The 25194-nt window shown below is 37.8% G+C and overlaps 2 protein-coding genes across 2 annotated transcripts; one reads left to right on the top strand and one right to left on the bottom strand.

Moving 5' to 3' along the window:
• Positions 1–17: 17 nt before the first annotated feature.
• Fbxo45 (F-box protein 45) lies at positions 18–11632 on the bottom strand. The gene is made up of 3 exons (XM_026394817.2): positions 10990–11632; positions 2895–3251; positions 18–2045 (listed from the first exon to the last, which is right to left on the bottom strand). The coding sequence occupies exons 1-3, from the start codon at positions 11293–11295 to the stop codon at positions 1860–1862; spliced, it is 849 nt and encodes a 282-aa protein (XP_026250602.1). The 5' UTR covers positions 11296–11632; the 3' UTR covers positions 18–1859.
• A 25-nt stretch (positions 11633–11657) lies between these two features.
• Wdr53 (WD repeat domain 53) lies at positions 11658–24963 on the top strand. Its single transcript, XM_026394805.2, has 3 exons — positions 11658–11756; positions 17882–18377; positions 24347–24963. Exons 1-3 carry the CDS (start codon positions 11695–11697, stop codon positions 24941–24943), a joined length of 1155 nt encoding a protein of 384 aa, XP_026250590.2. The 5' UTR covers positions 11658–11694; the 3' UTR covers positions 24944–24963.
• The last annotated feature ends 231 nt before the right edge of the window (positions 24964–25194 follow it).

Raw genomic sequence — 25194 nt, 5'->3', positions numbered from 1 at the left:
TCTTCATCCTGAACCAGTTCTCTTTAATCATTCAGATTTAACCAATTGAGTTGTTCTACACCAAGAAAAACCAATTCCTGTGTCAGTTATATTCTCTAATACATTTAACATATACTTTCACTCTGTACAAGGCAGCTTTTTCTTGACATGGATATCGAAAAGAATCTTTAACAATCTTTTTTTTGTTTCAAACAACATACCAAATGCACAATAAATACTTGTAAAACTTTCAGGTAATAATAACAAATCTTTGTTCTATGGCTGACAAATCCTGCTTCATAGGGATTTTGATAATTTTAACTCTCAAGGAGCAACCCAAGAACCCCAGCAAGCTGCTTGCTGTCCCTAATTTTATTAGATTTAAAATTATACATACGGCAATAATTTAAAAAGTACAAATATTTCACTTGTCTTAATTCTTATATATCTGAAACCATACAATTTATACTTTCATACAGAAAGATGTTTGTTTCTCTTCTAACAAAAGAAAAATCTCAGCTCATATGTGTTGGATTATTAATTCAAAAGAGTGTTAATGAGAAAAAAAAGATTTATCAAAATAGGATGTTAAGCTCTCCTCCAATGAAAATTCCAAAACATTGCCAACCTGAAGTTCTCAGCACAAGGTGTTATATTTCCAGTCCCATGGGGGCAATTATCTATAATGAGATTAATAAAATTAACCTGGGTTCAGGTTGGCACTGTTTCAGATGGATAGGTAAACATTTTTTGATAGCCCCAATGAAGAGTTTGAGGCTTGGACTGTTACATGATGTAAACAACATGAAATTAAAAAACTTTAATATCTACAGCATTATAAAGTTAAAAATAAAAGAATCATTAATTAATTCTTTTCCTAGGTTGTATGACTAATATCGTTCATATTTGAGGACTGTAAGAGCACATGGCATTGTTTTCTGTTATGAGACACTTTCTCAGAAAGCCAAAAAAACCCCCAAAATACGTATATTACTATTATGTTTAGATCATCTTTACTGATATATGAATAATCAGAAATAGACTTGTCTTCCCTCAATCTTTAGCCAGGAGATTGAGGAGTCTTAACTATAATTTTGATGGTTTAACTAAACAAAAATCAAAACAAGCCAACAACAGACAACAGACTATAACAGTTATGGGAACTGAATCAAAAGTAAGACCAAATGAGCCAATACAACACATCTCCTCTTAAAATCCTCCTCTTTGTAGTTACCCAATTGTCCCTAAATGTTATTTTGATTTTGTACCATGTAGTGGTTTTTAAGAAATTGAAATAGAACAAAGCAACCCTTTGTCCTTTTTTTCTTTTTTACACACATATTGTATATACAACTCTTAAAATAGCTGCACAATTTTATTTCTCATTGTTAGAGAAGTGCAGTCCAAGCAGACCATGCTTCTCAATATATTAAAAATATTAAATAAAACCCAACCAGTTTCATACTTTTCTAATAGTCAAGCTGGCTGGAAAAAAAGGGACTTGAGAAAAAACAGGCAGTTGTAAGATGGGATCAATCTTTTTCACAAACGCATTACTTAAAAATCCTTATCCCTTTTACGGATGTCCCTAAAATCTCACCTTTAAAGTTGGAAATAACACATTGCTAACATAGAGACAAAATCTGTTGCAACATGCATATGTCAACTGCCCACTCAACCAACTGCAACCCTGAGGATTTTTCTGGCCCAGTGGAAAGAGGAAACACTAAGATAATCTGTTAATAGAGTTGCTTCTCCAGTTTACATGTGTTTTTCAGGATGTTTCTTGGACATGCACATATGACACTGTCACTTCATGATTCTACTTTCCACAAGTAGATCTCTTCTCCAGTCTGTCTTTCATCCCAAGAAAGCCACTGTCATCCATCCAAGGGTTTTCCAAGGTAAACCAAAGTCACTTCTGTGTTGCCATATACAGCAGAAACTGCTGGATATAAACAGGCCTTTGGAAGTCCTCTAAAGGCAACCCCCAGGAACTCATATCCACGTTCAAAAGCTAAAGTCTTATCTTCCATGTCCAAGATGACTCGAATTCTTTCTCCTATCTGCAAAAAGACATCAAAAGACAGTCAGAAGGGCTGGGTTATGGCTGAGTGGTAGAGCGCTTGCCTAGCAAGTGCAATGCACTGGGTTCAATCCTCAGCACCACATAAAAATAAATAATTAATCAAATAATTTTTTAAAAAAAGGTTAGAAGAAAATACACTATCACATCTACAGTAATAAGGCTTTTAGAAATAGTAATTATAATTTTGACTCCAGAATAAAATGAGTATGCCTTAAGGCTAAGGTGAAAATAATTAAAAACTCTAGCAGTTTGTCTGAACTTGTCTGTCTCTAGAAATTATTGACACCTCCAAGGGTTTTGAATCCACAGATTAATAAGTAGCTAGCAGAGGGTGAGTATGCATGTGTATGTATATAGGTGCATTTGTTGAGCTGAGATACGTAGAAAACAATAATTTGGATATGCCATGATATAGGAAAGATGAAATCTTGATCAAGAACTCACAAACTATAATCCCTGGGCCAAATCTGTCCTGCAGCCCATAAATAAGATCTTATTAGAACACAGTCATGTTCATTTGTTCATATATTATCTACAGCTCATTTGTGCTATAACAACTGTTGAAAGCTGTGATAGAGATTGTATTGACTGCAAAGCTTAAAATACTTACTTTATGACTTTGTACAGAAAATGTTTCCCAATCCTCAATCTAGAACAAAGATGAGTTGTTTATGGTGGAATATGCATTAACAGATAGAGATACATCATATATACCATTTACTTTAAAATTATCAGAAAAGACATAGCTGCTATATAAAAATTTATAAGCCTAAAACAAATTAAGGTGTGACTGGACAAAGGCCCACACCTGAAAACAGTTTCTCACCTGGTATTTTGGTGCATTGTTGCATTGTGGAAAACTGCCATTGACTTCCCCATTGTGTAGTAGATTATTGTCCACCAGATTCCAGCCCCAGCTCTGGTCGTCGCTTCCCAGCAATGCCACATAACCTTGGCACTGCATGGGGGCCCGTTTTGTAGCAATTCCAATCACTGCCACAGTGCCCAGAGGGCCCTCCCACCACACTTCCCATGCATGGCGGCCCTCACTGAAACCGATCTTGGTCCTTGCACCATCAGTGCTCTGAGCGATAGGGTTTCGATGCAAAGTAAAGCCATTCTTCTTAATATAGACATTCCTGGAGCAGTCATTAGTGCTGAAGGCATGTTGGAAAGCACGTACCTAAAAAGACAATAGACCAAAGAAAAAGAAATTTGTTTTTTCTTAAACACTGAGAAATACCCAAACTTCAGACTATATGTTTCTAAAAAATAAGTTTATATATTTTTAAATAACATAATAAGTATTCCAAATAATGGCTAAAGTTTCAGGATGGGATACTAACATAAAACATTGCATAACATTAAGATAACTGCCAAATGCAAAATGTGGTGGTATAGTAGCACATGCCTGTAATTCCAGCAACTCTGAAGGCTGAAGCAGGAGATTGCAAGTCCGAGGCCAGTCTTTGCAACTTAGCAAGACCCTTTCTTAAAATAAAAAATAAAAAGGGCTGGGGACATAGCTCAGTGGTACAGAAATCCTGGGTTCCATCTCTAGTAACACATGCACACCTCCCCCACCAACTGGAGCCAGAAACTGGAGCATGCCTACAGTCCCAGCTACTTGGGAGGTAGTGGGAGAATCAATTGAGCCCAAGAATTCAGGACCAGTATGGGCAATATAGTAACCTAACCACAGTAACCCTGTCTCTTAAAATAAATATGTACATACCTATACATATAAATACATAAACAGAATTACTGCAAAATGTTTCATTACTGACCAAATTTCAAATTACAGTATTTCTCCAAATGGACTTCTTAAAACATTAAAAAAAAAAAAATACAAGAATCCTTATAACATTAGAGATAATACCGAAATGTTTATGGATGAAATAATGATATCTAAGAGTTGCTTTAAAATACTCAGGAGTGGGAGAGTGCATGAGGTAAACATGACCATAGATTTGTGACTGGTCACTGGTAAAGCCTGGTGATGGTATAGGGAAGCTCAAACTATTTTCTCTGCTTTTGCCTACATTTGATCTTTTTATATAAAAAATTTTTCAGGGGGGCTGGGGCTGTGGCTCAGTGGTAGAGCGCTCGCCTAGTATGCGTGAGGCACCGGGTTCGATCCTCAGCACCACATAAAAACAAAGTAATGTGTCCGCCTAAAACTAAAAATACATAAATAAATAAATGTTTAAAAAAATTTTTTTTTCAGGGGCTAGGGTTGTGGCTCAGTGGTAGAGCAATTGCCTAGCATGCATGAAGCAATGAGTTGAATCCCCAGCACCACATAAAAATAAACAAATAAAATAAAGGTATTGTGTCCATCTACAACTAAAAAAAAATTTAAAAAAAATTTTTTTGATATTAGCAATGATGCCATGGAAAACAATTATATTTTAGGGCTGGGAATATAGATCAGTGATAGAACATTTGCCTAGCATATGCAAAGCTGTGGGTTCAATACCCAGCACCACACACACATATTTGTATAAAACATATTTGTATATATAAATGTGTAAGTATATATTTATGCATAAATACATGTACACATATATTTGCATGTCAACACATGTTTGTATATGTATAAATAATATACAAAATAAAGACCTTAGTTATAGCAGCTCTATAACTTATAAAAATTTTATTAGCCACAAACTACCTTAGGTCCTTAGTTTATTTTCTAGGTATTACTCATACACTAAGACATGACCACTCTGATTTTTCCAAATCAAATAATCTCCTAGATAACATCTAAACTCAAACAGTAGACTTTTTTATAAAGAGATAGTCATTAAGAGCAGTTAACAATAGGATCCTTCAGTAATTACAAATTTTTCTAAATAAATAGTTTCTTCTAAATAGTTCCCCTCTACAAAAAAACCCTCCTATTTTAATAATTAATAAAAAAATTGCCTTCTATATTATTTTAAAATTTTCCTTCTTGGATGAGGATGTAGTTCAGTGCTAAAGCACATATTTAGCATGAGGGAGGCCCTAGGTTCAATCTCAGCACAGCAATAAATAAAAAAAAATAAAATTACAATCCTTTCTTTATTCAAACTACCCCAAAGCAGTGGAAGATAGACCTATTGCTCTTGTTAACCAGAGAAATCTATACCAGAGTCACAGTCAGCATTATGAAGGACCTTAAAGGTCATTTACTCCAAACTCGGGTAAAAACACAAACCTGTCAACAGCTAGGTAATGCAGGAGCCCCCAAGAGAAATCAGGTATCTAGTCCCCTCAGTAAATGTTCAATTCCATTAGCTAGTACTTTACTGTTTCATTGTTGCACTGTACAGCAGTTTTAAACTGCTTCTTTTAGGTACCCCATGTTTTCATAAGGAGGCTGTAAAACAGATGTAGTCTTAATGTTTTCCCTATCTTGTCCATTATTATATACTTGTGAGCACCTAAAAGATCAGAAGTAAAAGTAAATAAGGAAAGAAAATGTCCCCTCACAAGCATTATCTTAATCACTCAAGAGAATAACATCAAGCAAAATAATTCCTCACTATAAAATATTTAGCAGGGCTCAGTGGCACACGCTTGTAATCCCAGTGACTTGGGAGGTTGAAGCCAGAGGACTGCAAGTTCAAAGCCAGCCTCAGCAATTTATAGAGGCCCTCAGCAACTTAGCAAGACCTTGTCTCAAAAATAATAAATAAATAAATAATAATTAAAAGGACTGGGGATGTGGCTCAGTGGTTAAGTACCCCTGGGTTCAATCCCCACAATCAAAAAAAAGTTTTTTTTAATTAATATTTCCCTATGCTTATTCTTCAAGTCTCACAAATTCCAGCTGCTTTTTTTTCTATCTTTATTCTCTTTGTCATACTGATCAATTAATAACCTCTTCCTCTAATTTCTGTGACATCTTCCTATTTTACTGTAGTGATCCCCAATTATATTCTTTTTATTGGCCACCATTCCTCTGCCTCCTTAAATTCTCCAGTCCTTCACCATGAATTCTTTCCAGGCCTGTCTTTCTAAAACAGCATCTTTATTGCATCTTACCCCAGTTAATAACCTTTAACAGTTCCAATATTTAGTACCATATCAATTGCAAATTCTTCTGCCTGGCTTTTTTTTTTTTTTTTTTTTTTTTACAGGGGAGTGGGGTACCAGGGATTGAACCCAGGGGCGCGCTTACCCACTGAGCCACACCCAGGGCCTTTTTATTTTTTATTTTGAGACAGGATCTCACTAAGTTGCTTAGGGCCTCGCTTAATTGCTAAGGCTGACTTTGAACTTGTGATCTTCCTGCCTTAGCATTCCAAGTTGCTGGGATTATAGGTGTACAGCTCCTCTGCCTGGCTTTTGAAAATCTCCAGATTAGATTCTTATTTCCTTTTCTACTTTCCTTGTATCCTTTCTGCTTGCCTCCTCCTACACATTCTCTAACACCACCTCCATGAAGCTATTCTTAACCAAGGCCATCGAATCTCTTTATCTTCTGAATTCCTATCCACCATCGTCTATATCATACAACACTTAATTATATAGATTTTACTTTCTAACATACCTCTAACCACTTGATTCTAGTAAAAGTATCTTGCCAAAAAAAATCTAATCTAAATTTATCAAATTTCTGTAGTAAATATGGGGGACAGAAGAACATGCTAAACAACACCATGAAATCAGCAAAATCCAATCTCATGACAAAGAAGTTGCAGGGATGAGATGTTAAGATGCGTGGGGCTGGGATTGTGGCTCAGCGGTAGAGCAGTCGCCTAGCATGCACAGGGGCCCTAGCATGCACAGGGGCCCTGGGTTTGATCCTCAGCACTACATAAAAATAAATGAATGGAATAAAGGTATTGTGCCCAACTACAACTAAAAAAATATATATATATATTAAAAAAAAAGAAAAGATGCAGAGTCAATCTGTATACTAAAACAGCCTAGAGACACAATTAACAGTTTGCCATGATAGCCTTATATAAATTAAATAAACCATAATAATAAAATTTGAGAATCAGAAATTAGAACACTGCATATTTTATATTAAGAAAATTATTTTCTTTTTAGAAGTGATTAACGGTATCATTATATTGTCTAATAGAAATGGATACTGAAAAAATCCAGATGAAATGGAAAAATACCAAATAAAACAATCCATAGCTTCTGTCTCAGTCTCATAACAACTTGGATTTTACATTATAGTAAATAGCTTTAAGACCTAGCTTAAATCTGAAATTTAGACAATCAGATGACAAGTATTATGGGACTAACTAATGCTATTTGGTGACATGTAAAACATGAATTTTTAAAAAGAAAACTCCTGTCTAAAAAGAACAATTTTTTTTTTTTTTAAAGAGAGAGAGAGAGAGAGAGAATTTTTCAATATTTATTTTTTAGTTTTCGGCAGACACAACATCTTTGTTTGTATGTGGTGCTGAGGATTGAACCCGGGCCACACGCATGCCAGGCGAGTGCGCTACCGCTTGAGCCACATTCCAGCCCCTAAAAAGAACAAAATTTAAAAAAGAAAGAAAACTGCTGGGATTAGATGTGTTAGCAGACCATGTGCCAAGCATGCATGAGGCCTGATTCTCAGCAAACAAACAAGCAAATTTAAAAAAGGAAAAGAAAAAAAAAAAAAAAAGGAGAAAACCAAATAGACTGACAAAACTTTAATACTTTTCAATTGTAGTTATCCCAAATCTGTTTCGATCCTTTATTCAGGCTCCACAGAAATTCTACTTGATTCTGCTCCTTACCCCACTCACCCAGTTAGCTGCCCATCTACATGGATTTGTTGTTTATGATAGCTCTCCCAGTCATCTACTTCTTTCCTCTATACTGTATTTCTGGTATATGCACTAACCTCTGCCCTCTTCAGTTCATCTTATGGCCCCCCATCTTTATTTTTGTGGTACTGGAGATTGAACCCAGTGGCACTCTTACCACTAAGTTATACCCCCAGCCCTTTTTATTTTGAGACAGGGTCTAAGTTGCCCAGGCTTATCTTGAACTTGTAATCCTCCTGCCTCAGCCTCCTGAGTATAGGCATGTGACATTGTGCCCAGATGGCCTAGTCTCTTTAAAGCACAGCTTTTATTTTGTCACTCTTCCAGTCAAACTTCTATGGGTTTTCCAACTATAGAACAAAGTTCAAACAATATACTGAAAGCTATATTTCAAAAGGCTCATTTCATGATATACCCAGTCCAGCTTATGTTTACAATCATATTCCTCTTCATTCATTCATTCAATATAACTGAACTGTTTTATATTTTTAACCTAGACATTTACTCTAGCTAGAGCCTTTAACAGCTACCTACCTGTAATTGCTGATTTCTCAAAAACACCATAAATTCTAATCTACCCCAAATGAACTTGTTTGTTGCCAGTCCTCTAAACCTAGCCAAAGTTATTCCCATATTATGTAAGCCAGATACCTAAGAGTCATCCTTGGCACCTCCCTCTTTCTCATCCGTTTCAAATCTATTGCCAAATTCTGCAGATTTACCTTCCTAAATCTATTAATTTCACTCCATCTCCTTCACTATCTACTTTCTAATTTTTTTGTCTATCATATCTCTAAGGTCCCCCCACCTACCTCTCATACATAGTAATGCCAGAAATATCTCCCAAAAATGCAAAATAATCATAACATTAATCCCCATATCCCTAAATTCCTCCCGATTACAATTTGAAATGGCTTCCCTATAGTCTGGCCCCAGTCCACTTCTTCCATCTTATCTCAAACCAGCTTGCTCTCTATGCTCCAGCCACATAGACATATTTTCTGTCCCTTATACTCATCAGATTCTCTTAAATGGCTCTTCTCTCTCCCCTTGGCCTATTTATCTTTATCCTTCAGATCTCAGTTCATGCATCACTTCCTATGAAGAAAGCATTCCCTGACCTCCAACCTATGTCAAATTCTCCCATAACTGAATCTCAGAACTCCATGTGTCTCTCCTTCATGGTACTTATCAGATGCAATATTCATTCCCCGACTAGACTGTAAACTCCATAAGACAAGGCATTCATAAGAGTTTGCTTTTTTTTTTTTTTTTAAGGATTCTGTCTTTATTCCCCCCTCCCCTAATTTTATCATAACTTATTTCCCTCCACATTTTTTATTGGTAAATTAGATTTGTACATAATGGTAGGATTTATTGTTACATTATTTATACATGGACACAATACAGCAATGTAATTTAGCCAATATCACTCCCTTGTACTTCTCCTTTCCTCCCCTCCCCACTGCCTGCTCCCTTTCCTCTATTAAACTGATCTCCTTTTGATTTTCATAAGATTCCCCCCTTTCTGAGTTTGTGGGGTATTTTTATTCACCATTACATCTGCAAAATTAAGCATGGTACCTCTGATTTCCTCTTGTTCACCTTCTGTTCAAAATACTTCCTCCTCATAGGATATCCAAATCCATCTCTTCTTTAAAATTGGGCTCAATAAAACCTCAACTTCAAACCTCCAATTTTCTACTCAATGACTTCCCTAGTAGACAGTATCTGACTTCTTCTGAACTAATCTTTCATCCTTAAGACATTTAAAAATGGTCCTGTAACATCTAAAAGAACCTATGATTAGTAGTACAAGCCTGGAATATCTAAATGCATGAAGAATACAAACCAAATAGTAACACAAGTTGTCTCCAAGGAGGGGAACTGGTTGGCTTCAAGAAAGGGCCCAAGGGAAGACCTGGCTTTATATCATTGTGCTTTCATTGAAGCTTGACTCACATGAACACATTATCTAATATTTGTAAGATACATATCTATTAGAAGTAAATTATCAAAAAAATCTTAATTTAATATAAGCAAAAATAAACTCTATAAGAAAAACTTTAAAAATTAAAAACAAAAAACCACTCATGAAACTCATACATTTATCAGGCAAAGTAGAAAAGAATTGCAATCTTCTGCACTCTCTTATTTGCCTATAATTCCAGCTACTCCGGAGGCTGAGACAGGAGAATTATGGTATGAGACCAGCCTCAGCAACTTAACAAGACTCTGTCCCAAAATACAAAAAAATTAAAAGGGCTAGAAAATGTAGGTTGGAAGTGGTGCATCCCTGGGTTCCATCTCCAGTATCAGGAAGAAAAAATAATAAGAAGAAAGAAAATGAAAAGAAAAAGCTGCTATCCATCTCTGGATCCCTTGTTTATATGTCCTGGAGAAACCTCGGGGCCCTACCTCAACCTGTTACTTGGCATTTTTATTTTCTATTATGAAGGTGACAGGAATATGGACAAGAATCTAGGGGGAAGAAAAGGAAGCAGCAAAAACTGGAACCGGCATGTTAGATGACAAATGGAACAGAAGAGAAACATCAAGGTAGAACTATGAAAAAGTTAGCAAGGAAGAAGTCAATAACAGTAGCACAAGGCAGTATTAGGACAATTATCTGGTGCGGATGGAAGGATGTTCTGTGTCTTTAGTTAGCAGTGTACCTAGGACCACACTTGTAAGCTGGAAATTCAATGGAAGGGGTATAAAGAAAATGTGATTATAAATCAGAGCTTGGAAGAGATTAAATGAATGCAAAGATCTCATACACTAAGCCCATATTAAAGCAAAATTATCTTATAAAAGTCTATATGGAGACCAAGGAGAAAAATAAGATCAGAGTATTTTAAGGAACAATAGTTGGTGGTCCGTCCTTAAGAGGAAAGAGGGTTGAAAAGTAGAACGAGTGATTGATTGATACAAGTGGTGGGAAACCATCCACTCTTTTAAAAGTGGACACGAAAGTCGGGTGGGTTAAGCAGCACAACTTCAATCCAAAAGAAAAGAGGATCTTTATGGAGGGGGAATGTGAGGAAGGAGCGGTGGAAAGGCGGGATGGTGAGACTAGAAGCTTAAAGGAAGCACAGAGAGCGGCGCGGAAGACTGGACTAAGGGCAGTAGTGTGACCCGGGGTTCCCTCACCTTGGCCTTGTAGCTGGGCAGGTTGCAGAGGATGTCCGTGCGCAGAGCCTCTTCTGCCAAGCTGCGGGCGCACAGGCTCCGCCACACCTCGCTGTTCTCATCGCCGTGTAGGCAACGGTACCAGTGCTTGCACACCAGGGCGCAGCTCCGCAGCTCCGACAGCTCCAGGTAGGAGAACACCAACTCCAGCACCCGGCTGGGCAGCCGGCCCCCGAGCCCCGCGGACCCGGAGCCTGCGCCCGCGCCGCCACCGCTGCAGCCAGCGCCGCCCGAGGCTGCCCCAGCCCCCGGGCCCGGCGCCGCCATCACCTCACCAGCCGGCCCGAGGGCCGCCGCCTCCGCCGCTTTCCCCCGTCTCTGCGCGGGAGGCCAAGCCTCGCCTTGAGACCGGAGCAGCTCGCTCACCGCCCCTTTCAGGGCCAACCGCCGGCGCCTCCACCACTCCCGCCCCTGCCCGGGGGCGTCCGCTGCGCGCCCCGCCTCACTGAGGGCAGAAGCACCGGCTGCACGGGCGTCCCCTGCCCCTCCCCCGCGGCTCAGTGCGGGCGCCGAAACCTCCCGACTCGCCCAGCCTCCTCGAGGCGCGCCGGTGGCTCCGCCATGCGGGTTGAGGGCACGAAGCAAGGGCGCACGCCCAGCTCGCTGGCTGTTCCTCTCGGCCCCGGATGTGACTGTTCGGCTGAGGCGCCTCGCGTTCGACGCTTAATGGGATTGGACGCGGCTGATGAGGTCATCACTAGGAGCCCAGGAGGAGAAGGGGAACGCAGGTATGAGGCTGGTGCGGGTGGGTTCTGGGTTGCGCTCCGGTACCTTTTCAAGCTCTTTTTGCTCTAATGGCTTCGAGTCCGCTCTCTTGGGCCCCTTTGCTTGGGAAGTTTTCCCGTAGCATTTGGTTCCTGTTAAGTCTCCAAATTAACGTATGAAACTTCTCTTTTCCTGCCAGCCAGTTCCTAGCGATGCACGTTCGGTTTGAGTTGGATCCTTTTTCTTTACCTTGGGTATCTGGAGCCGTCTTTTCCTGGTCTGATTTGATCCGTTTCTATACCTTCGGCGGCTGAGGCTGTCCTTTCCTGGTCAGGCCCTCTTGTTCTTCTTAAATATCGATACTTAACCAGAATTTCTGACCCACCGTGCGCTCCAAAAGTATATTTGAATACCCTCTACGTTAGAATACCTGGCTATATTTGAATATCCTCCTGACACCGCCCCCCGAAAATTTGGATAACTTCAAAGTGCCGTTTGCGAACTAAATAAGTGCCGTATTTTTTGGACAAAATGTAGTATTCCCAGATCCACCGCTTCATAGATTAAGGCAGTGTGTTGGGGTTGTTTTGTTACTTTATTACTTTATTTATTTTTATGTGGTGCTGAGGACCGAACCCAATGCCTCACATGTGCGAGGCAAGCGCTCTATCACTGAGCTATAACCCCAGCCCTTAAGGCATTAATTTTTAATTAAACATTACAATAGAGAGAATGACATGGAGACCATATTACAGATGGTTTCGTGGAAGGAAAAGAATTTCAGCATTATTTGGTCATAGTACGTTTTCCTAGAGGACCCCAGCCGTTTTCTGACAGCCTTTAAAGAACACATAGGAAAAGAATAGTCACAGCGTGAGCCTGGCTCCATACTAGTTCTTTTACATCGCTTTTTTTTGTTGTTGTTGTGCAGTACCAGGGATCGAATTCAAGGCCTTGGTGGCACTTATGCAAGTACTCTACTACTGAGCTACATCCTTAGACCTCTACTCTGGTTTTTATATAATCCTCAAGACAATTCAAAGCTGGTAATTATTTTAATAGTAGGGTTCACAGATTCCCTTAGTAGTCACCTTCAGTGTCTTGCAATCTTTATGTAGTAAGAAATCTTGTCTGAAACTTCCTGTGTATAATTTCTTGTTCTCTAATGAAAACAAGAACTACAACCTCCATCCCTTCTGTTATGTAATAACTTGTTTATTTCCGGTTCCTTCTTCCAGATATCTTTTTCACCAAGCTCAGTAACCCTGAGCTTTTGTTTTTACTAATACCAATGTCACAGCCTTTCAATCATTTTGACCACTATCCCATTTCTCCATGTCATGACCAACTTTAGGAAACAAACCTGTAAAGGAACAGTGACTATTGTTTATAGTAATGGTGATGCTAAGGTATTTCCTGAGTTCCAAATGATAATTTTTGTCTGAAAAGACAATTATGTTTATTTTAAATTTGCAAGAATGAGGTAAAGTTGATGCCCCAGAGAAGGGGATAAAGAATCGTGCAGAATCAACAGATATAAGGCACTGACAAGGTGTGGTGCACTGCAAATGTAGTCCCAGCTACTCTGGAGGCCGAGATAGGAGGACCACTTGAGCCCAAGAGCTTGAGATCAGCCTAGGCAACGTAACAAAAGCCTATCTCTTTTTTCTTTCTTTGGGGGTGTGTGTGAGAGAGGGAGGGAGGGAGGGAGAGACTGGCGATTGAACCCCCTGAGCTACATTACATCCTAGCCCTTCTTAATTTTTTATTTTCAGACAAGGTGTCAAAAAGTTGTAGAGGCCATCCTTGAACTTGTGGCCCTTTTCCTCAGCCTCCTGAATAACTGGGATTACAGTCCTGAGCCACCACACATGGCAAAACCCTTTCTCTTAAAAAAGGGGGTAGGCATGGACATTTGAAGAAGTGGACTAGTGGAGGTATGGCTGGAGAAAAGTGTTGCTAATCAAGATTATTCATTTATTATACTTTGAACTTTATTTTGTCTGAAAGTACGGGTGAGGTAGAGCCTTTGAAGGATCCCATGAGATAATTTTGGTGTTTTTCTAGTCCATCATTTAGGTGACTTTCAGTGGCAGACCATCCCCCAAGTGGCCCAGGTAGAATTTCAAGGGAGAAAAAGATTCCTCCTTTTTACAAATCTTTTACCTGCTCATCACCCTTCCCCTTCCCCTCCTGTTTATTGCCCTCATTCTGCCCTCTAGCTATTAGAACTGTCACCTGTGGCACTCCACCCTCAAGTTGCTCTCAAGATACCACACCTTGTCCTCACCCACTTTATGATCTCATTAAGTGTTAGAAGGGAGGACTCTATCATCTAAAGTAATTTATAGGAGGATATTAACTGCCATGCTTGATCCTTTAGGCAACTGCATAGGAAAAGAGAAACTTATAGATTTGGTACATGAATGTGGGGATACTGGTACTTAATCTATTTCCACTAAGCTTTCTAGTCCCAGTCAGAAAAATAAGAAACAGTAGCTTGCTAACAACTCATTCCTGAAGAATTGTTTAATTGAACCCAAATTTAACACATTTTCCTTACTATCCTTCTACCATAGAGGTCTGTTTAACACTTCTCAATAGTGGTCTTTGGGAAAGTTCCAAATAACAATTTTATAAACTAAGTAATCAGATGGTTTTGGAGGCTCTTGTTGAATCCCTGATCAGTATTCCATATGACAAATGCTGATTGACTAAAATTAAAAGCCTCACTTGAATGTATAGATTTTTTTAAGTTTTTCTTAGCTTTTTTTTTCTTTTAGCATTTCCAGTAATACATCTTTTTTTTTTTCCCTGACCAGGCAAGTGACCAGTAAATATTACCCATGTGTTTTCAAGATTAGAAATTTAATTCATTTTAGAGTTTAAGGTAGAACTGTTCTTAGAAATTGTGGGTTTAATACAAGAGTTACAATTTGTTCCTATGGAAAAATTTATAGAAAACATCATTGTTGGTTATAATAGTGCTTTTAAGCATAATGTCCACTTATTGCCTAACTTCTCACAATTTGGGGTGGAACTTAACCAAATGTACTTTTAAAATTGAATTAATTTATTTCAGAAAAGAATTATATTAGGAAGAAAATCTGCTAAACTTTTGTCTGCCAATCAACATTTTTTATTTGGAGCTACTGTGAATAGAATTGTATTAGAGGAAATAAAAGTACTAGAATCCTGTCTCATTCTTGTCTTCCCTAAAACCTGAAATCCCAGTAGGGATGCCAAACCTGTATGCATACACAAAAAATGCATATGATAGAATCAGAGTACAGACTTCCTGAAGTTTTGGGGGGGAGGGGGGAAGACACGATATTGAAACCAGGGTGCTCTGCCACTGAATCACATTCTTCAGCCCTTTTTTATTTTTTTATTTTGAAACAGGGTCATTAAGGTACAGAGCACGCTGACCTCTAATTTGTGATCCTCCTGCCTCAGGCTTCCGAATTGCTGGGATTACATGCATGCATCACCACTCCCAGCCAGACTTTTTGATATTAAAGTTGATTCACCATCACAAAATTGAGGCCCTAATTTAGTACAGAAGTGATCAACACTCTAAGAATTAATAGTTAAAATTATTGGTGACTTAAATTGCCTTTTCAGTAGTTAATTTAAATTTCATATTTTAAGTTAGGAAAGCATCTTTGCCAGATGAAGTGTCAGTATGACAGTTCCTGCCTTTATTTAAAATCTTAAAGGGGCTGAGGATGTAGCTTAGTGGTAAATGGTGTGCTTAGCATGCACAGGGCCCTGGATTCCATCCTCGGCACACACAAAAAATAAGTAAAGTCATTTGTCCTTTCTCTTGATTTATATGGAGCTTTTGGCAAGAATCTTTGTTATGGCAGAAGATTATTTAACTACCATTTAAGTACTTCTCAGCAAAAATCAAACCACCAGGGTTTCTTTACCTCCCTCTGAGTCATTTCCTCTCTAAGAGTCTACTTTAGATCTTTGTTTCAGTGTCTGTTTAATTAATTTCCTCTATATACTAATTTAATGCTTTTGCTGAAAAAAAGTTTTGGTTTTGTCTTTCTCCCATTTTATCCTCTTTATGAATATTACTGTATGTGATTTTATGACCATGTTTCTGTTACCTTGATTACTAATATGTCTGAATTTTTTTTTTTTTTTTTGCAGTCTAATTAGTGATTGTGCATGTGAAAGAGATAAAGGAGTGTGGCTACAAGTAGGAGGAAATAAGCAGTTTTGTATTGAGAATGCAAACTTTAGGCACCAGGTTGTTTTAAATGATTTAAAAAAATTTTTTTTTTTTTTTAGTTGGGCACAATACCTTTATTTTATTTATTTTTATGTAGTGCTAAGAACCAAACCCAGTGCTTCACACATACTAGGCAAGTGCTCTACCACTGGGCAAACCCCAGCCCTCAAATGATTTTTTTTGAAACATTATTGGAATTTATCTATGTACCATTGGGCTAAATTCAAGTATCTTATCTGAAAGTAATAAAGCAATTCAGGGAGTTTTTCTTTGGTAACTTCTCTCTTGGACTGTGAAATGAAAAAGTAAATTTGTCCCGATAGATTTGTTTTCTTTTTTTCATCTGACCATTAAAGTTGTATAAATTGTCCTGATTTCCTTTTTTAGACCTTAGCAGTAGACAACTGAGACAGGGCAGTATTATGTGTCAATTCCAGTCTGTATGTCTGGGATTTCTAGAGTAGGATAAATCTAAATTTTATATGTTCATACTATTATTGTATAAGTGCAGGTAGATACTAATATAGTTTTAGAATCCGTGAATACATTTAAAAGCTGTACTAAACTATTAATAGCATTTGGTCATTTTCTGTACTTTCAAAGAACACTAATAAAACTATTGTTAAGTGCAAAACTATTGTTAAATGGAATCGTTAGAAAAAGCTCTTCATTATTTAAATATTTGGAATCCCTTTATATTGGTTTTCATGTATAAATCCTAAGAGACAGGTGTCCTTGGACAAATTACTTAACATTTCTGAGATTCAGAGTTTTTGTTTATTTGTTTTTGTGGTGCCAAAAATTGAACCCAGGGCCTTGTACATGGTAGGCAAAAGTTCTACCACTGACCTACACCCCAGCTCAGTGACTCAGTTTTATTATCTGTAAAAAAAACAAAACTAATCAGAAGAGTATTTTGAGAATAAATTGATAATAGCCTATTTAATAAGTCTCCAGTGTCTCCCAGTGGCCCACATTTTTAACCAGTTCTCCAGATGATTAATAGTGTAATACATGTTTTAAAATTCTAACATACATTAGAATTACTTGGAAGACTTGTCAAACACATTGCTAGACCCTATCCCCAGAAGTGCAGATGTATATGCCTAGGGTAAGGTCCAATGATTTCTATTCTAACAAGTTCCTTAAGTGATACTGATGCTGCTAGTCCACAAAGTGCCATAGGAAACACAATTCGAGACCACTGTTGTAGTATATTTGATGCCATTTTGACCAGCCTAATAAAGATGGGAAAAGTAATAATAGGAATTTGTTTTTGAGTACTCATTATATGTGCTCAGGGTAATATTATAGATATTTTATATATATTAACATTTCATTTTCTCAATGACTCTATGAAATAAGTGGGTGTTATTATTATACTCACTTTATAGAGATGGAAAATTAGTCACAGAGAGGTTCAGTAACTTGCCCAGGCACCCAGCTAATACACACCTGGAGAAACTGGCCACAGATTTCACACTCTAAAACATCCCTTTAGATCAATCCCCAATGCCAAAAAAATGAAAAACATTATCCAGGTGAAAAGTATAATGTGATGATTGTACAGCCCTCTTTTTAAAAAAGTTTTACTAGTTTAAAATAAGTTATATTTAGTGTTTATTCTTATGTCTCACGACAAAAACTATAGAGGATCAAGTTTACTTGGGTTCCTGATGGTAAGGGAAGCCCTCTTAAGCATGTGCCTACTAGTATACCTCTGCTTTCAACTATTATGCCCTGCATTCAACTAGGTTTTGATAAACTTGACTTTTAATGTTTTTAAAATTGTCTTTAAGCTGTCTTTTTAAAATAATTTAAATGAAATGCTGCTTATTATATTTGTATCCTACCATCAAGTTCTCGTATAAAACATGATATTATAGTTTTTTTCCCCTTTCACAGAGTCTTCGGGGCCATTATGGCAGTGAAGTGGACTGGTGGACATTCTTCTCCTATTCTCTGCATGAATGCAAGTAAAGACGGGCTAGTGGCTTCTGGAGCAGAGGGTGGAGATCTCGTGATTTGGGGTGAAGATGGGACTCTTTTAGGACACATGCAGTTCCAAGGGACTGATGATGTTACCAGTGTCTTATTTTCTCCATCCTGCCCCACCAAGCTCTATGCATCACATGGAGAAACCATTAGCATACTGGATGTCCGATCCCTCAAAGATTCCTTGGACCATTTTCATGTGAATGAAGAAGAAATCAATTGTCTTTCATTGAATGAAACTGAAAACCTGCTGGCTTCTGCTGATGACTCTGGGGCAATCAAAATTCTAGACTTGGAAAATAAGAAAGTTAGCAGATCCCTGAAGAGACATTCCAATATCTGTTCTTCTGTAGCTTTTCGACCTCACAGGCCTCAGAGTCTGGTTTCATGTGGCCTGGATATGCAGGTGATGATTTTGCAAAGAATACTTGAGTAATTTCTAAATGTGATTTGCTAGCAAAATGATGGTTTTGGGTTGATTGTTTTGTTGTTGTTTGTTTTGTTTTTGTTTTGTTTTGTTTTGTTTTAGCACTGCTGTGAACTGAACCCAGGTCTTTGTACATTCTAAGCATATGCTCTAGCTACATACTCAGGCCCCAGAATCAAGTTATTGAGAATGCTAAATATGTTGCATTTTCTATTCTGTACTAACATGTCTTCTCCATTTATGAACCTTAAGCTTTATTTCTAAGTTGAATGCTAAACTGACAAAACCTAGTAGATTTTATTCACAAAGTAATCATTAATCCTTTAGTTATCCTTTCTGTATGCTTTAAAACATTTCTAAAACCTCAGGATTCAAATATTTGATTCTAAACAAATAAAGGGAAGTGCAGAAGGTAGAGTTGATCCATACATTCTCTACAAACTCTGTGTTACACTTTAAAGAAAGGAAAGGAAAGTTGGAGGTCCTGACTCTGTTTTCACTTAAAAATTCTGGAGTACATTAAATGAAATAGTGTGCGTTGATGACAATCAGAGCATTGTATTCAGTGCTGGGTTTTGAAAGCAACGTCACAAATTAGCCCAAATTCAGAGGAAGACCACCATGAAAGTAGATATATCTAGAAAACACATTATACATGGGAGCTGGAGGTGCTTAGTTTTCTTGAGGGTTGAAAATGAAATATGATAATTTTTTTTTTATACTTTTATTTATTTATATGAGGTGCTGAGAATCAAACCCAGTGCCTCACACACACCAGGCGAGTGCTCTACCACTGAGCCACAGATTCAGCCTCGGAATATGCTAATTTAAATGACAGAAGTCATAGAGAAACAGATTTTGGATTAATAGAACAGTTTTTGTATAGCTTGAACTTTTCCCTTGTTGGGATGCACTTCTCTTTGAGAAAATACATCTCATCCCTGAAGTGAAAATAATCATGACTTCTCTGTTGTACTTAGTGCTTACTGATTTACATATATTAGTTTTAATTCTAATCTTACCCTCCCAGATCGTTACTTTTCTATAAATAAGGAAACTGAAATTGAAATTAAGAGTCTATACTACTGCCTGACCAGAATTCAAACCTTAGTCTCTCTGGCTCCAAACCCTATTTTTTTTCTCTGTGACACCTGAGGTATTTAAACAGAATATCATCAGGAATGTGATAGGAGCTGGGTGCATTGGCATACACTGTAATCCCAGCTACTTGAAAGACTCTCAGAGTCAAGGCCAGGCTGGTAACTTAGCAAAATGAAAAATAAAAAGGGCTGTGGATGAAGCTCAGTGGTAGAGTGTTCACCTAACACATGTGAGGCACTGGATTTGATCCTTAGCACTATATTAAATAAATAAATAAAGGTAGTGTGTCCCTCTATGACTAATATATGTGTTTGTGTGTGTGTGTGTGTGTATGTGTGTGTGTGTTTTAAAAAAAATAAAATTCTGGGGCTAGGGATATGGCTCAAGCGGTAGCGCGCTCACCTGGCATGCATGCGGCCCAGGTTCGATCCTCAGCACCACATACAAAAAAAAAAACCAAAGATGTTGTGTCTGCCGAAAACTAAAAAATAAAAATATTAAAATTAAAAAAAATTCTTAAGGAACAGATGACCTCTAGAAAGTCATTATTTAAAAATGGCTTATATGCCTAACACTATTCTAGGCATTGAAGCTGTATTCTCAATAATATACAGCTTTTTTTTTAAAGAGAGAGAGAGAATTTTTTAAAATATTTATTTTAATTTTCGGTGGACACAACATCTTTATTTTTTTAATGTGGTGCTGAGGATCGAACTCAGCGCCCCGCGCATGCCAGGCGAGCACGTTACCACTTGAGCCACATCCCCAGCCCAATATACAATTTTTAATGCTAAGACTCTTTGTTTCTATTAACCAGTAAAGGAATTTTCTTTTCACCTTCCTGGTCCGTGGTCTTTGCCCATTCCTCCTCCTCCTTGTACATCTCTTAGGAATCCACGAGGCTGATTTGGTGGTGGTTACAATGGCCATCTCTAGCTTCATTAAGCTACCAGAATTTAGTTGGGGGCGGGGGCGGTAGTTGGAGAGTCTAGTGGTGGGGTCAGTGGATGCCCTGCAGTGCTGGGATTACTCCCAATCAATGAAGAATTGCCCCACCGAAGTGTCCTAGTGACTCTGTTGAGGATCATTCTATATGAGGCCCAGTTACTCTACAACCTCTAAATTCCTTTCCACTCCTAGATCTTTGACAATACCCTTTATAAACCTACATTCTCTATCCTTGGGGTGATAATCTGCCTGTGTGGTTGTGAAGAAGCACTGCACAGCCAGGTTGATACCTGTTTTGTTTTTTTGTTAGGGAGGCCAGTTTTAGTGTGTTTTTGACTAGTCATTCTTTCATCTTTCAGCTATTCCATTTTTCATCACTGGCTCATTCATTATTCACTAGGCATGGTAGTTAAATATGCAGAGGTGACCCATTCTCTTCAGATTAGATGAGGAATGAACATCCAGAATTTTATCATTTTGCCTCCACTTCTAGGTAAGACATTTTATTGGTAAGGCAGCTGCTAGTTAAGAGCCTAGGAAACAAATATTCTGTGAAAGTTGGGTTTAGGTAGTAACCTATTTTGATTTGCCTGGCAAAAATGTTAAAAGTTCACTACAGATTAACTTTTGTAGTGGTCTTTTTTATAGCAATTGCAGTTAAGATCAACTTTTTTTTTTTTTAATTCTGGGGATCAAATTTAATGCTGGCACATGCTAGACAAGAACTCTCTTCCATTGAGCTGCAGCCCCACCACCATGTTTTCAAGCAATTCTTTCCTTTACCAAAGTTGAAACTTTTTCTATAGTTTACTTTAAAAAACACTGTTGTCCAGTATTATTCTAATAAATATATATTTTTAAAGAGAGAGTGAGAGAGAGAATTTTTTTAATATTTATTTTTTAGTTTTTGGTGGACACAACATCTTTGTTTGTATGTGGTGCTGAGGATCGAAACCAGGCTGCACGCATGCTAGGCAAGCACGCTACTGCTTGAGCCACATCCCCAGCCCCAGTATTATTCTAAACTTTAAGAATAACCTGCTTCCCAAAAACATAGACATGATAGTAAAAGAGCATAAAAGTTATGAAAGTCTTTGTTTTTATTTAGACAGGTTTAAATAATTAGGCAAATTGCATTCAAAGAGGTAGAGACCTGCCAGACACAGTGGCACATGCCTTTAATTCCAGCAATTTGGGAGGCTGAGGGAGGAGGATCTCAAATTTGAGGCAAGCATCAGTAATGTGACACCCAATCTGAAAATAAATTGTAAAAGGATTGGGGATGTAGCTTAGTGGTAGAGCACCCCTGGGTTTAGTCTCCAGTACTACAAAGTAGGGAGAAATTTTTGAGCAGGGTCATTTTGATATGTTTGCATTCACTTCTGACAGTTTGCCAGTTGTCCATTTTCACTCCCTTTGACTTTTTAAAAAATATCTTTATTTTGTTAATTTTTTCTTGTGATGCCAAGAATCGAACCCAGTGCCTCACAGGTGTGAGGCAAATGCTAGGCTGCTGGCCCCAGCCCCAGCCCTCCCTCTGACTTTTTACAGACCTATAAGCCTCAAACTTTTATTCTTTTCTTTCACTATCTCTAGCTCTCCTGCTTAGGGTGTTAACTGCTCAAATAGCTGGTTGAGAAATGAGCTCGAAGTGCTTTGGAGTCTTTGGCAGTTAAGACAAAGAAACATAAAGAGTGAGTTGGGGATGTAGCTCAATGGTAGAGTACTTGCCTGGCATGTATAAGGCCCTGCGTTGATCCCCAGCATCAGGGATTGAGGGTCAAAAAACATAAAAGGAATATCTAAGCAGGTACCATCCAAATTATTAGTACTTGGAAATAACTATAAAATTGGTAGACTCTAAAATGATTTAGCACGTTTAGATAATTTATATCAAATACAAAAATGTTCATCTGCTGAAAACACATTTGGTGCAGTTTGTTTTAATGTCTCAGGAGGACAGAAAATACAGTCCTGACATTCTAGGGCTGTATGAGAACTGGGGTACCTGCCAATCCACTTAAACTAGCAGATTTCTGTAATGTCAGTTTCCTTGTGTTCAGGTTTTTTAATAGCATAACTGATGATCTTATCAGTTTAGATCTGTTCATTAGACTATCTAAACAAGGCTGTGTTTATCCTACTGTCCATTAAAAATGTGAGTTATAAAATGTCTGTTCTTGAAAGGATTAAGAATGTTTTCTTTCTTGGTCGAGGTGGCACAGGCCTGTAATCCCAGCAGATCGGGAGGCTGAGGTAGGAGAATAGAGAGTTCAAAGCTAGCCTCAGCAATTTAGCAAGGCCCTAAGCAACTCAGCAAGACCCTGTCTCTAAATAAAATATTAAAAAGGACTAGGGTGTACAACAAGAGAAGTGAAAAATCTGTGCTCCATTTGTGTTCAATGAATCAAAGCATTCTGCTGACATGTGTAACTAATTGGAACAAGTAAATAAATATCGAAAAATTCTCATAAGCATATTAGTGGGGGGAAAAAAGGACTAGGGGTGTGGCTTAGTGATTAGCATAGATTGACATGGGGGGGATGAACCTGAATATTATAGTGTAAAATTAGTTCTCAAAGCTTTTTTTTGTTGTTTGTTTTATTTAGCATTTTGTTTAAGTCAGTCTAGTAGATCTAAGATCATGGTAGGGAACAACAACAAAAAAGCCAGATATAAAACCAGGATGTCAAATTAATTAGCAGATACATTTGGGATTTCTCCTCTTTCCCAGCTTTTATATTAGGCAGAAGCAAAGATGAATTAAATCCCTGGAAGCAGAAAATCCAGCATTATATGTCAATTAGTAGATTAGAAATGCAGTATGTATAGGAAAGACGGTGGAATGTGATGGTCATCATTACCCTAGGATGTGACTCTACTTTGTGTACAACCAGAGATATGAAAAATTGTGCTCTATATGTATAATATGAATTGTAATGCATCCTGTTGTCATATATAACAAAATTAAAATTAAAAAAAATAAATATAAATAGTTCAAAAAAAAAAAAGAAGAAATGCAGTAGTACACACCTGTAATCCAAGCTACTCAGGAGGCTGAGGCAGGAGGATCTAAAATTTGAGGCCAGCCTTGGAAAATTAGGCCCTGTCTCAAAATAAAATAAAAAAGGGCTGTGAGTATATAGGTCAGTGGTGGAGTGCTTTCCTAGTATGTGTGAGGACATGGGTAGAATCCCCAGTACTGAAAAATTAAAAAAAAAAAAAAAGATTTGGAACTAGATATGGGATAGAGAGAGAGAGACTGGGAAATGTAAGCTCCTAGGGTTGGTAATTTGAGTAATGGGAAAGAAAAGGAAAGCCATTCCAGTCAGAAATAATTTCAACAATAATCTAGATTTAGTTTATTAAGGACTTTTTATAACAAGCATAGATGAAAATTAACAAATGTCATAATCAGCAGGGTTTTTTTTCCCCCCCCCTTGTTTTATTTTTTAGACAGGGTCTCACTATTTTGTTCAAGGTAGCCTTGAACTTCTGGACTTGCGTGATCCTTCTGCCTCCTAAGGAGCTGGGACTACAGGCAGTGCCACCCTGCTCAGCATAATCTTCAATTTACTTGAAATGATGAGATAGAAAGATATGGAAACTGGTAGCTGCTTAGCAATTACACTTTAATGAGTTCTATTCATATCATTATTTAGGATCTTGTTTTGTAAATTCTACCAACCCTTCTGCATTCTAGCTTTAAGTCCAGTTTTAGGTGACATTCTACTGGCATGTTGTGGTAGAGTCTGATTTGGTTTTTTAAATATTGCTGGGAATGTATCCAACTGATCATTCTCAAACTACTTTGATGATTTTGTTAGGAGCTGGAAAAATACTGTGGTTGAGCAAAATGGCTAGTACATTGTATGACTGTAATTTCATCTTATTTAAAGGTGATGCTATGGAATCTTCAGAAAGCCCGGCCACTCTGGATTACAAATTTACAGGAGGATGAAACAGAAGAAATGGAAAGCCCACAATCACCTGGTCAACTCTTAAATCCTGCTCTAGCCCACTCTGTCTCTGTGGCATCATGTGGCAATATTTTTAGTTGTGGTGCTGAAGATGGTAAGGTTCGAATCTTTAGGGTGATGGGAGTCAAATGTGAACAAGAACTGGGATTTAAGGGCCACACCTTGGGGGTGTCCCAGGTCTGTTTTCTGTCGGAATCCTATTTGCTGCTTACTGGAGGGAATGATGGGAAGATAATGTTATGGGATGTGAGCAGAGAAGTTGAGAAAAAACAGAAGAGTCCTGCAAAACATACCCACAGAAAGAAAACTAAACGAGCAACTTACACCAAGCAGGGTGGAAACACCAATGCTTCAGTAACAGACGAGGAAGAACGTGGCAAAATCTCACCAAAGCTAAATATTGAACATGGAGAAAAAGTGAACTGGCTCTTAGGTACAAAAATAAAGGGACATCAAAATATATTAGTAGCTGATCAAACTAGTTGTATATCTGTCTATCCCTTAAATGAATTTTAAATCCAATAAAAACTGTGGAAAAACCGATTCAGATTTTTTTAAAATTCTGCTTCACTTATCTGTAAATCTGTATATCTTACACTTTATCATGTAAAATCATACCATTTCATTGTATAAATTTTTTTAAAAAAATAGAGAATTTTTTTAATATTTATTTTTTAGTTTTCGGCAGACACAACATCTTTATTTGTATATGGTGCTGAGGATTGAACCCAGCACCACATGCATGCCACTGGAGCCTGCTACCGCTT

The sequence above is a fragment of the Urocitellus parryii genome, chromosome 2 (assembly GCF_045843805.1).
Source record: "Urocitellus parryii isolate mUroPar1 chromosome 2, mUroPar1.hap1, whole genome shotgun sequence".
NCBI lineage: Eukaryota > Metazoa > Chordata > Mammalia > Rodentia > Sciuridae > Urocitellus > Urocitellus parryii.
Note: the sequence above shows the minus strand (reverse complement) of the source record. Positions and strands in the feature narration are given on the sequence as shown.